The sequence below is a fragment of the Bacillus rossius genome, chromosome 2 (assembly GCF_032445375.1).
Source record: "Bacillus rossius redtenbacheri isolate Brsri chromosome 2, Brsri_v3, whole genome shotgun sequence".
Lineage (NCBI taxonomy): Eukaryota > Metazoa > Arthropoda > Insecta > Phasmatodea > Bacillidae > Bacillus > Bacillus rossius.
Window position 1 is genome coordinate 105,805,757 of NC_086331.1, and position 13,566 is coordinate 105,819,322.

General features: G+C 44.2%; 1 protein-coding gene across 1 annotated transcript in view; it reads right to left on the reverse strand.

Moving 5' to 3' along the window:
* Positions 1-220: 220 nt before the first annotated feature.
* LOC134528944 (protein piccolo-like) overlaps positions 221-13,566 on the reverse strand; it is a 46,877-nt gene continuing 33,531 nt past the window's right edge. Inside the window, exons 2-4 of the mRNA XM_063362612.1 lie at positions 9,517-9,683; positions 7,076-7,247; positions 221-2,453 (exon numbers count right to left, since the gene is read on the reverse strand). Of these exons, the coding sequence (XP_063218682.1) occupies positions 221-2,453; positions 7,076-7,247; positions 9,517-9,683 (2,572 nt within the window). The remainder of the gene's footprint in view (positions 2,454-7,075; positions 7,248-9,516; positions 9,684-13,566) is intronic.

The following is a 13,566-nucleotide window of genomic DNA, read 5'->3' on the forward strand; positions in this document are numbered from 1 at the left end:
CCACTGACCATTCCGGGAATGCCCAAAGTGACTTGCATGGAACTTTGTCAACAATTCCCGAGAGTGGGTAGGATATGGGGTCACTGCTGGAAGTACCGTAGGCTGGTCCAGGACATGGCAGCAGATACTACAGATATATCAACCATTCCTTTACAATCAGAACACTCTGGTGAGGAAGCGGGAAAGAAACCAATATCCAGCCATGTAAACATGGCTTCCTTCACCTCGGAGGTCCTTGGATTCGCGTCACTCCAGCTGAGAGCCAGGCCGGAATCCTAGAGGCTTGACTACACTGATTGAGTCCCAGCGTGCTGCTCGTTTGAGAGGAGCCTGCAGTGCGCTCCAGCTGAGAGCTAGGCTGAGACTCTAGTGGCTCGGCTACACTGGGCGAGCCCCAATTCCTGCTCACTGGAGAGGAGCCTGCAGTGCGCTCCAGCTGAGAGCTAGGCTGAGTCTCTAGTGGCTCGGCTACACTGGGCGAGCCCCAATTCCTGCTCACTGGAGAGGAGAGTGCTGTGCGCTCCAGCTGAGAGCTAGGCTGAGACTCTAGTGGCTCGGCTACACTGGGCGAGCCCCAATTCCTGCTCACTGGAGAGGAGAGTGCTGTGCGCTCCAGCTGAGAGCTAGGCTGAGACTCTAGTGGCTTGGCTACACTGGGCGAGCCCCAATTCCTGCTCACTGGAGAGGAGCCTGCAGTGCGCTCCAGCTGAGAGCTAGGCTGAGACTCTAGTGGCTCGGCTACACTGGGCGAGCCCCAATTCCTGCTCACTGGAGACGAGCCTGCAGTGCGCTCCAGCTGAGAGCTAGGCTGAGACTCTAGTGGCTCGGCTACACTGGGCGAGCCCCAATTCCTGCTCACTGGAGAGGAGCCTGCAGTGCGCTCCAGCTGAGAGCTAGGCTGAGACTCTAGTGGCTCGGCTACACTTGGCGAGCCCCAATTCCTGCTCACTGGAGAGGAGCCTGCAGTGCGCTCCAGCTGAGAGCTAGGCTGAGACTCTAGTGGCTCGGCTACACTGGGCGAGCCCCAATTCCTGCTCACTGGAGAGGAGCCTGCAGTGCGCTCCAGCTGAGAGCTAAGCTGAGACTCTAGTGGCTCGGCTACACTGGGCGAGCCCCAATTCCTGCTCACTGGAGAGGAGAGTGCTGTGCGCTCCAGCTGAGAGCTAGGCTGAGACTCTAGTGGCTCGGCTACACTGGGCGAGACCCAATTCCTGCTCACTGGAGAGGAGAGTGCTGTGCGCTCCAGCTGAGAGCTAGGCTGAGACTCTAGTGGCTCGGCTACACTGGGCGAGCCCCAATTCCTGCTCACTGGAGAGGAGAGTGCTGTGCGCTCCAGCTGAGAGCTAGGCTGAGACTCTAGTGGCTCGGCTACACTGGGCGAGCCCCAATTCCTGCTCACTGGAGAGGAGCCTGCAGTGCACTCCAGCTGAGAGCTAGGCTGAGTCTCTAGTGGCTCGGCTACACTGGGCGAGACCCAATTCCTGCTCACTGGAGAGGAGAGTGCTGTGCGCTCCAGCTGAGAGCTAGGCTGAGACTCTAGTGGCTCGGCTACACTGGGCGAGCCCCAATTCCTGCTCACTGGAGAGGAGAGTGCTGTGCACTCCAGCTGAGAGCTAGGCTGAGTCTCTAGTGGCTCGGCTACACTGGGCGAGCCCCAATTCCTGCTCACTGGAGAGGAGAGTGCTGTGCGCTCCAGCTGAGAGCTAGGCTGAGACTCTAGTGGCTCGGCTACACTGGGCGAGCCCCAATTCCTGCTCACTGGAGAGGAGAGTGCTGTGCGCTCCAGCTGAGAGCTAGGCTGAGTCTCTAGTGGCTCGGCTACACTGGGCGAGCCCCAATTCCTGCTCACTGGAGAGGAGAGTGCTGTGCGCTCCAGCTGAGAGCTAGGCTGAGACTCTAGTGGCTCGGCTACACTGGGCGAGCCCCAATTCCTGCTCACTGGAGAGGAGAGTGCTGTGCACTCCAGCTGAGAGCTAGGCTGAGTCTCTAGTGGCTCGGCTACACTGGGCGAGCCCCAATTCCTGCTCACTGGAGAGGAGAGTGCTGTGCGCTCCAGCTGAGAGCTAGGCTGAGTCTCTAGTGGCTCGGCTACACTGGGCGAGCCCCAATTCCTGCTCACTGGAGAGGAGAGTGCTGTGCGCTCCAGCTGAGAGCTAGGCTGAGTCTCTAGTGGCTCGGCTACACTGGGCGAGCCCCAATTCCTGCTCACTGGAGAGGAGAGTGCTGTGCGCTCCAGCTGAGAGCTAGGCTGAGTCTCTAGTGGCTCGGCTACACTGGGCGAGCCCCAATTCCTGCTCACTGGAGAGGAGAGTGCTGTGCGCTCCAGCTGAGAGCTAGGCTGAGACTCTAGTGGCTCGGCTACACTGGGCGAGCCCCAATTCCTGCTCACTGGAGAGGAGAGTGCTGTGCGCTCCAGCTGAGAGCTAGGCTGAGACTCTAGTGGCTCGGTTACACTGGGCGAGCCCCAGTTTTCTGTTCGTTAGGTAGGCGCTTGCTGTGCATTACAACTGGACTGAACACATATTGAACTTTAGCCTAGCCTGGTGAGTAACTCCTCTTGTCTGAGTACTCGGTCAGTTGGTAAGTTAAATTACATTTTGTGAACAGCGATGACCGATGTCTTTTTAAAATAACTAATGTTTTAGACATATTATGATAGCGCGCATATTTTAAGCGTTTCGTCACTAGCCTTGATACTCATTTACACAGGGAGTAGAGCAGAAGTAGTCCCGAGCTAGCCTGGGGTTTATTTTTAAGTTATTTTTAAATTTTGAATACCATTAATATGTATTAATTTATTAATTTCTTCGAAATTTCGCTTTTGAACGTTTCGCAACTGAACGTTCAGATAGCGAGTTGCGAGGAAAGCAGCCCATTTTTTTGACTAGGCCCGCTGTAACCAAGCAAATGGAAAGTCTGAGAGGCTACATTGAGTGAAGTCAGTAACAGCTAGTGAATTCGCCTAACACGGCCGTCTCTTGGCACTGATTGGTTCACCGTCAAGAAGAATGTAACGTAGAGACGTGCCCGACTGACAAGATCTGCTGTCGTTCCAAGACGTAACGAGGGACATTTTCGTTACAAGATGATCTAGCCAGCCCCCAACGCGCTCGACTGCTGGCTGGCCATCGGCTGGTGGGAACAAACCTGGGCTCAGTTCTGTGTGAGCAATTGAATGCCTTTTCTATTAAAACAAACGCACTTGAGAAAATTTTTGCTCTAATCATAATTTTACTATCAACATTTATTTAACTTCATAGACAATAATATCACATTTTCTATTGCTTCCGTAAAAAAAATGTGTGATACAGGGAAGAAGAAAAAATTGTTTAGGTGTTTGTGAAATGAACATAAAAACGAAGTTTGCTAAATTGGTGAAAAAATTGGTTTCCCTTGAGGTACTATTTATGATTGCAATTTAAGTGATTTTATGTTACTTTCAATACAATTTGAGCTAAAGAATCTCGTGCGGCAGAGTGAACTAGTTAATTTCAGAATTAACGCCCGACCTAAAGAAAAAGTGTCAATATTCTGAAACCTTCCATTTGTTTAGTTTTTCTCCTAATAAGTTGGCCCGCGAATAGCTAGAAACTGCGTATTTTATTTGTTATAAAAATTAAATATACAATTCAATTAACTCACCTTTATATTGAGTAATTGATTTGTATTTTACTATTTCAAAAAGAAGCAGTTATAAAAGTAAGCTATGAGCTTCACCTTTGCATTACGAAATAAATTCAGAACTTCATATTTCCAGAAGAAGGGAACGCGTCCAGGCTTGCACGATACCTGCTATCTTATTTCCCGACATACTCGTCCATTGGCTGACAGTGCATATATTCAAATATCGTCTAGCGAAGTGTCCGAAGATTTAAACATTCGCTTTACCCTATAAGTGACGATTCCCGCAGCTTGAAGGTAACGGGAATAGGTAGACTGTAACGTCTCACCTCGTAATATTAAAGTTGGTTCCGAACTACATGAATATCGACTCGGAGTTCATATACGTACCTTTACTTACCACAGCTCCTTGAAGAGCCAGCTGTTGTATAAATACAGAATCTTTGAAATGCCAGTTTGTGTATAAAAATTATTCTAAGGAAGTGTTGTCAGAAAAAATATTTCAATGAGAATAGATAATTGTTTGGGGGGTTACAACACTTGATTATTAAGGAAAACGTAACAGTTTATTTTGACGAATCATATTTGTGGCACAATTTGTTGGCATGCACACAGAATGTTATTAAAAAAATTAGTCGCCATTCCGAGCTTCATTTGTTGCCAGCTCTCATTTTAGTAGCCACGAATGTGCTCTTATTAGTCATCTGCTATTGCTCAAACTTCAAAAGCTGGTTTCTCGTACGTTATCCTTGACACCTATTACCGGGCTCAACGGTGTGTTGTTAAAACATTAATTTTTCACTTTGCTTTCTCTTTCAGGGCGATTCGGGTGTCAAAAATTTATGGAAAACAAGAAAAGTAGTTACACGCCAAGGCCGTCTCTGTCGCTCGCGACGGCCTTTTACTTCTGCAATCGGCCCCCAGAATCAGCGACCTGATTCGATTTTTGACATTAAAGAACTCCAGAAAGCTTATCGTAAGGCTTCAATCTCCTCCGGAATAACAACCCGCCTCTCGCGGGCCGCGTATATCACTCCATTGCCACGTCGTGCTCTGCGATCGGCAGATGTTCGGCGACGGGTTGCCTGCCGAGCGCAACGACTTTCAACACACCCGGATCGTCGCCTTCCTTCGTGTGACTTGGCTTTTTTTTTAACTTCACGCGTAATTAACAGCTTTGACGTTCGCCTGCGCAGTAACGCGCAGCAATGCGCCGCCATGTGCGAGTCCATGAACAGCTGCCTCAACAATGACAGTGACTTTGCATAGCGGCAGGTATCAGATGACGCTACTATCAAATATTTACCTAGTTCCCATTGGCAGTCATGCCTCGTGGTTGGCCGATGTTGGGATCGAGGGCCAGCAGGAAGAACTGTTCTGTCCGCGCGCTCTCTGGCGCACAGGCTGACCAACCCTCGCCCGTGCACGACACTCTTCCTGACCGATCCTCGGAAGAGGATTTAAGAGAGATGGTGGCACCATAAATGTTTAGCTGTGAAAACTACTGCAAATTGGTGCAATTTGACTGGGAAATTATCGTGACGACTTCGGATGTAGCCTAATCGTTGTAACGGATTTTCATTAACATTTCTTTTTTTTAGCAGTTTGCACACTTTCTAACGAAGAGTCTAGTTGGATTTTTAAAAAAATGCAAAATCTTATCTACTCCTTTTTTCAACCTATTCATCTACACATAAATTATTTTTTTAAATCTAAGTAGTCTGCTTCTTGAAACGGTAAGTTTGAAGGTTTGCAAGTTCTGTTTGGGGTGATCTCACAGCGCTGACAAGTCTGAGATTCGTTAGGTCCGCTGAGTGGGGGTCGAAGCCAGATTCGGGAAGGTGTTGGTGCGTGGGTGACAGTTCGGTTCTCGCCGGGGAAGCCATTTACGACTGGTCTGCCAGGACATTAGGCGCGGCTCGTTAGAAATATGGCTCTCATTTTTTCTTTTGAATTATTTGTTTGTAGGTAATAAAAATACTTATAAATCAATTTTAATAGACCAGACACCCAGAAGTTCACACGTATTACCTACCACCTCCGCTTTAGGTGAATTTGTGGCTATCTCTATAACACTAAAAAACGTGAAACATAATAAATGCAATATTTTTTCGATATTTGGACTCACTAGTACTGTTCAATTACCCTGCAGTAAATAACTAGCTACACAAAGGCAAGAAAAGCCATTGCGAGTGAGCGTGTTTGCAGTAGCTCAGAGTGTAAAGACAAGCTATTTTCTCGTTAGAAGTGTTGCCGTATGCTATAGTCTCATGTTCACACCGTGTAATAATAACAAAATAAAATCACCACATTGTTCATTTATTCAAAGAAAAGTGGTTCCCATCTCTTTCGGTACTCACGTCAATTAACTCGGTGATTGTACTAGCCTACATTATTTTGCAATGCGAATTAAATAACGAGACGGTAAATTATCAAGCGAGCAGCGAGAATAAAACTCAGTCAATTAACTCTCAATGCGAGTAAAATTGCAGGCTAGGTTCTAATTACCCTTCCCAGTAAAAGTGGTTCTTTTATTCACTGACAGTTACTGGTACCGATCTAGTAGGCGTATTGACTACCTACGTTACCAAGTAGAAGAGGTAACACATTTCAATCACTCGACTTGCAGCCATATTATTGAATTTACAGACTCAACCTTTGAAGAACAATTTAACGTTCGCAAATGGAATTGGAGCGTCAACTCACGATATCACTCCAAGTGATTTTCAAGAGCAGGACACAAATAAAACTCGCAGAGAATGAATGAAGTGCCACGTGAGGAGTTTCTCCAACTTAACAGCAGAATGTGGGCTCGTAAAGTGAGCACGTTATGTTTCAGTGCAAAATATGGGCCCCATCCGTTTAAGCAGTGGTTTTGTTGAGAATATTTTACTTATTTAGAACGAAACGTTTTTAACTGATCGTGAATTTGGTAAAATGAAAAAAAATGAACGACGTTGTAGCCTTTCGAAATTTACTGACCGTTTTCATTTGCAAATTTTCACACAATTAGCGAATGTGTTTTTTTAACATTCACAAATTTTCCTGTGCTGTAAAGGTTGTACTTAACTTGCACAAGCACTCGATATCAGGACTTAATTCCTAGTGACAGCTAAATACTGATATCAGGACTGTTGCTCTATCACTATTCTTTCCGGGGTTTGAAGCAGTTCTAAAATATTAAAATTTAATCTTAGGAGTTCTGTTTACTCGCTGCTGACATGGATAATCCAGTTATTTTTATTGCTATTACTGATTTTTCTGCTGTTACGCCAGTGGCTTAATCAGCGTTCGGCTCGCCAGCCAGATTTAACCCAGAGTTACGATTGGGAATGCCACATATATTCACGCCTTAACCGGCAGTGGAAACCAGAAACCCTGGCGCCTTATTTGGCTGCAGCTTCGGCCCGTTGCGCAGCGACCGCCGGCTCGTAAACACTCATTTCCCCGCTACACTCGGTGAACCGCCCAGCTGCCCAGCTGCCCAGCTGCCCAGCTGCCCAGCTGCCCAGCTGCCCAGCTGCCCAGCCGCCCATCCGCCCAGCTGCCCAGCTGTCCATATGCCCAGCTGCTGGCATCGCCCCACCTCGTGACGCAGTACCTCCTACGTTTGTTTGTAAACGGAACTGAAATGATCATGGGAAATTTAATATATTTGAAAATTTGTACATTTATATGAAAGCAAATGTATCGATTCCAAAAATCTACTGGATTGAGATTATTTCCCGGGCATTCATGCTCTGTGCTGTCCCAGTTTCTGCAGTAGAGAACCTTTTCCTGCATCGCTTTCCAGCATTAACTGCGCATATTAATAAGCACGATAAAACCAAATAAAGTCAAATTGTTCCCATGGTTTAGTATAATGTATGCTGGTATAAAATATCAATCAAAATTTTAAATTATGCGCCAATTTTCGTAAGCGCGAAAAGAAATATATCATTATTGTTTCCAAAAACGTATTCAATTTATGCAAAACCGACTACAGCGATGAGTTGTACAAAGTTACGATATTTTTTCTTGGGGTACTACAAATTATTTCTTGACAACTGGTTTCCAAAGTTATCTTTTGTCAAAGTACAAACATTTTTCTTCTGTGTGATGTGATCGTGGAGATGCCTTTATCTCGGGCCTCTGTGCGCAGAAGGGTGACGCGAAGGCACCGTCTCGAACGCCGAACACTTCTGTGACACTGCTGCTTGGCTTCAAGGTATAGTCCTGTAGATTTTTCACTAAAGTTGTTTCACACTCGTTGTTTTGTCGCGAAGTTAGTGGCGATCTGTTGTTTATCTTAGGTCTGTCGGACATCGGTGTCATTTGAGCCCACGAGTGATGACGAGATTCTAATGGAGCACAGTGGGTGGGGGTAACAGGAGCACGCCGAGAAAACCCATTCGCTCAAGGCAACTCCGCCTCAGTGGCAGGCGAGTGGAGAGAACTAGCGAACGTCATGCAAGGGATCATGATTATAAACACTTGCGTCACTTGTTACCGCTATCAGACAAAACTCATAAAATACCCGGTGACAAAAAATTTGACGAAGCACAAAAAATTTCAATAGTGCCGTACGGGAGAAATCCCTGAACGACGGCAATGACAAGAAAATTAAATAACCAGCATGCCGTGTGAAACCCAGCCCCATAACCTTCACGAAGCCTTCTCCGGTAACGTGCCGAACGACCGAACAACGACCACTTACGGCACATCTGTCAGTGGTAGCCGACAATTACGACCGACCAGGACGAATATTTCACCGCGCGGCCTGCTGGCCACCAAGATACGAGCACGTTCCTTGCAGGCGTGCCGTGACGAAACACACTAACTTCTCTGCAAACACTCGAGCACGGTGGCTCAATGGGGTGGGCTTTTGGAAGTACCTACTCGTGCTGCTCCTCAGATACACGAGGGATGCCTCGTACTTCCGGACAACTGGATCTCCGTGGAAGCTGTCAGATATCGCCTGGCAATATTATCTTTGAAAGATTTGTGCAATGGGAGTGCATGACTTGATGTAAGTTTTTGGACATACGCCATTGATAAGCTCTTTTTCTGTAGAAAAAGGTTCAATATTTTTGTGTCGTCATCATTTGGATTTTTTTTCGTTTTCTTAGTACATTTTTCTTTGTTTTTCTTTGTTTGTTGACCATATTCCTGTTACGGAATATTTTGTGGTGTTTATATCCTGTTGACAACAGCAATTTTTTGCTTAATTTGTGTTTTCGGTCTTTTGGGTATTTTTATTTTTTAGTTTTCTTCTACAGAAAAAAAGAGCTTAGCAATGGCGTATGTCCAAAAACTTATATCAAGTCATCGCCTAGCAAGCCCGTGGCACACTCGTGACTCGGTCTCAAGCGCCGTTTTTCCTTCTTTTGTTTCCCGTTCCCTCGACATTACTACTTATAAACTTTTAACTCTATGCCATTTTTTAATTTTTTGTTCTACCACAAATATTTTCAACAGATATTCACTTACTGTAATATCGTGTGTATATTCGTAATTATCATCACTTGCGCGTCTTTTTACGCCCACGTTATTTCACTTGTAAAATTGCAAGACAGTTCTTTGTGCTTTTTTGCAATTTTACAAAGATCTGCCTTGCAGTTTTACCAGTGATATGGTTGGCAACTGGTTATCCAAGGATTTTCCTTGTAAAAAGTACAAAAAAAATAATTTCACAGTGTGGCTAGGAGCATGCATTTTTCGCGAAAAAAAAAAAATCAGATTGCTCGTTAGACTGCTATATGGTATGCCTGCGCTAGTTCACTCGAAATTGGCGGTTTCTGCAAGAGAGGCCATTCCCCCGATTCGCCGGGCCGTTCAGGACGCGTTTGCTTCCGCACTGGACGTCTATGATTGGTGTGCTGCAGTAGACATGCGCCCGAAGTAAACCCAGCCAACCAGGAATCCCAAACAAGGCTGCATAGTTCTGACACGCAGCTGGTTTCCTTCGAGTCCCCTGCAGTGCGCAGTTGTGAGCGGCCGTGTCTGTGGGACCCGCTGCAGACGAGGCGTGCAGACCAATCAGCGCACAGCCTGGCTGCACTTGCACACTTATTGGTAGAGACCTGCAAAATTCGCGAATTCATTCGGTGATATGCTAGAATTCAAACACACATACCTCTTAGATAATTTTGCTATTGGCTTACTGTTCATCTGGACGAATCTCAAACAGTTATAAACCCTCAACCAAAGAATGATCGAATCACAGACAAACCAGCTGAGACGACTTACAAGTCGGCAGCCAATGAAATTGCGTTATTTGTCCGAGTGTACAGGGGTATGTGCAGTCTATCCTGAAGGCCATCGAAACCGCGAATTTCGCAGGTCTCTACTAATTGGTTATTGAACATGTTTTGGCAGGCCCTCGTGGCCAGAGAACCGAGGCCAAGCAGCGCTGATTCCGGCGTCTGAACACGCCGCCGCCATTTTGAAGGCCAGCGCGCCACCTTTAATTGGGCTTGTCCCGTTACTTACGGTAAACACTGATCAACTTGAAGACTTTGATAGACTTCACTTTCACCATTGCATACTTTTCGCGCAACTAGCTGCTAATGATACATTTTAAATTGTTTTTATGCGGTATCGGTAAGGAGAATAAAATGCATTAAAGAAGTGAAAATTTTTATGTTCAGTGACAACGCTCTTGGCTTACGCATGATAAGATTTTAAATTATTTTAGAAATATTTGTTTTATTTCATTTAGCTCTCAAAATCGTCAAAACGTATTTATTTATTTTGAAAGGCTAGGTAAAATTTAACAAGTTCGAATACTTTGCCGAATCTGCACCCAGCAGATGTGCTCCTATAGCGCACTAGGTACAGTTCTCAGAAGTAGTGATCTGTGCTCTCACGTAAAACATTGTGTGGCGCTCGTGTTTGGTCGTGGCTATTAAACCTGCTGGCGAAAAGTAAAGAGTTGGTGCACTAGTTGGTACGCGCGCGCGGACTTTCGGACATGCCATATGCCAATGGATACACGGACACGTGACAGTAATGAAGAGTGGTTCCGGGTATCACCGCGGTGGTGCACAGTAATTGGAAAAGAAGTATTTTTTTTTTTGTTGTAAAATAAGTACAAAAACTTTGTCTTTTGTACATTTGCAAGAAAAGTTACAGCAATATTACGAAAGTTATTTTTGTATTAATGCAGAACCTCTGTAAGCGCTCGTGTCATGGTCAGTAGACTCGAGAAATTGCGCCCACTGCCGTTAGATTGCACTTAATATTTATTACGATCCAGACAATATTTTAAAGTAATTATTTGTGCTTGTCGCCAGCCAAGCCCAGCATATAACCATGTTGGCTCCATGGACTCAGTAGGTGTAGTTACAAAGGGATGTACTATTATTCTTTTGCAAATTGTATGTACCGAAATAATGTAAAGTTTAGTGGCATATATTCCTATAGTAAACTGAGAAATAAATAGTTGTAAGGGAAAATCGACTTTTCGATTGTCGCCAAGAGGGCCGCTCGCTGGACGTAAGGTACACCCCAGGATCGACCCTTCTGGGACGTGCGACATTGCAGAGCATTGACTGCGGTGGCTTGAGCAGTTCATTTCAAATAACATGTTCCACTGTTCCAGTTCCTGGCTGATTACAGTTACTGAGACCATACAAACACCTTTGTATATGATAATGCTCGCAGGCTTTCACGGCCATTGTTTTACAGTAGCTTGGCTTCTGGGTTGTAGCCGCGTCCTTGGCGAATAATTCACCGACGTTTCGGTTACATTGCAGTCGCCATCATCAGGGAGCAGTTACCTACTGAGGTTCTTACAAGTTATCCTGTTTTTGTATATATATATATATATATATATATATATATATATATATATATACACATATATAATTTTATTTGTATTTCCCCTAGAAATATGCAGTAGAATTTTCAGCATTTTTCTTGTATTTTTACAAAAACAATTCTTGTACCGTATAAATTTTTTCAACTGTGTGAGAGCCGTGGCGCCCCTGGGGTTCTCGTGGCAGAGAGAGACTGCCGTGTTTCCACCCTGCCTTCCGCAGTATGCAGGAGGACGCCCTGTCGTGGAGCCAGCGAAGGAATGTTCTCAAAAGTAAGCTACTCGGGACTTGAACCCAGGCACCTCACACTGGAAGCTGGTAGCTCGCGACTGCACTCGTCTGCCCGAGTCAACAGGGCGGTGCTACAAAGTGCAGGATGTCCATAAAAGAATGTGCCTGTTTCAGCGGTATATTATAACAGTTTAGTTTAGAATATTTACATAGTTTAGAATGTTTCTTTGTATTGTTTTTATTATATGTTTTTGGGTATTACATCCGCCTATTGTAGAGCTGATTTTTGGCGATTTTCATATCATATGAGGACGTTAATTTTGCTTGTCCCCATTATTAATTGATAACAGAGATAAACTTATATTTAAATTTGCTTGTACCCCATGTCAATTGACTGCAAAGATTATTGTAAACTCATATGTACGCTAGCGAAAAAAAGGAACTTTATGTGGGTTCCCCGACTGTTACTCTTGCTGTGTGGTTGCATCAGCCTTATTGATAGTAAAAATATAAAGTAATTTTCGCCATTTCTGTTTTTCTGATTCTGGTGTTCACTGCCTTTTGGGACACCTGCCCGCACACACCCGTCCTCTTGCATCCTCCCCTACCAAAATGGGACCCATTCGTCCGCAGGTTGTGTTGTGGGGCGGCTTCCAATTAGCACGCCGCTACAAAATCATACAATGAATTGAAGGTAAACTAACCTAGTTTTTCAATGTATGCACCTTTAGTTACACGACACACATCCAACCTAAAGTTCAATTCTTCCCACTCTTTGGTTAACAAGTTCGAAGTAGGCCTAATGGAAGCAATGGCCTCTTCAATGATGTGCCTCAACTCTGGCAAATCATTGGGTAGCGGCGGAACGTAGAAGCTCGAAAGCAAAAAAAATCGCATGGCGTTATGTCAGGTGAACGTATTGTCTCCAGATTGGGTTTTTTCCCCATATTGGGGAAAATTAATTTTTGGGGGGAAATTTTGGGGAAACTAGATCCTTGGGGAAATTTTTGGGGAAAAATATTTCGGTAACGGGGAAAAATGGGGAAGTATTTAATCTGCCTGCCTAGTATTACTTCTAATGCCATCTCTAATCCTTTTTTCAAACAAAACATGTTTAGTTTTTTAAACACTCACTTTATTGAATGCATTTAAAAAGCAGCTAGCTACAGATGGCCTTGATTTGAATAAGTTGATAGGTATTGGTGTTCTCGAATGCTAGTGTGGAGAGAGCATTCTCCATAATGAATGTGGTGAAAAACAAATTGAGAAATAGAATGCATACAAGCACAGCAGATCACATAATTAGAGTGCGGTACAGTTTGAGAAACGAAGGCTGTAATAAATTTGAGCTAAGCACTAAAAGGCTTGCCAAGTTTAAGTCAGAGGATGTATATAATAATCATAACGATGTCGGTGTAATGTTGCTTTTGGCATAAGTATGGTTGTACTGACATTATTGTTGTTTTATTCCAGTATAAATGATATATAGTGTTTACATTAGTAAAATAGTTATGTATAGTAGATTTCACTTAATTTCATTCGTTAATTGTACTATGTAACACAATCTTTTTACTATAATAGGTCAATCTACTGTAATATTTATGACAGAGAAAATGTATATTTTGTGTTGGTATATAGGTACTCAATATTATCAAAAATTAATAAATAAAATTATGCTGCTGTTATTTTACTTTAGTCAGTCATTACACCACAAATTAGCTCTCGTATACAGTAAAAAAAACATCGTGATCGGTAAATCAATAGAACGAAAAAAAACAAAATCATAAAAAAATCAAAAGTGACGCCCGTGCAGCAGGTTTTATTTTTTTTTATTTTTCTGGTTAGACGATTTTTTTATTTATATATAAAATAATTAATTTATATACTTTGATTCTTGATACGTACGATATTTTTA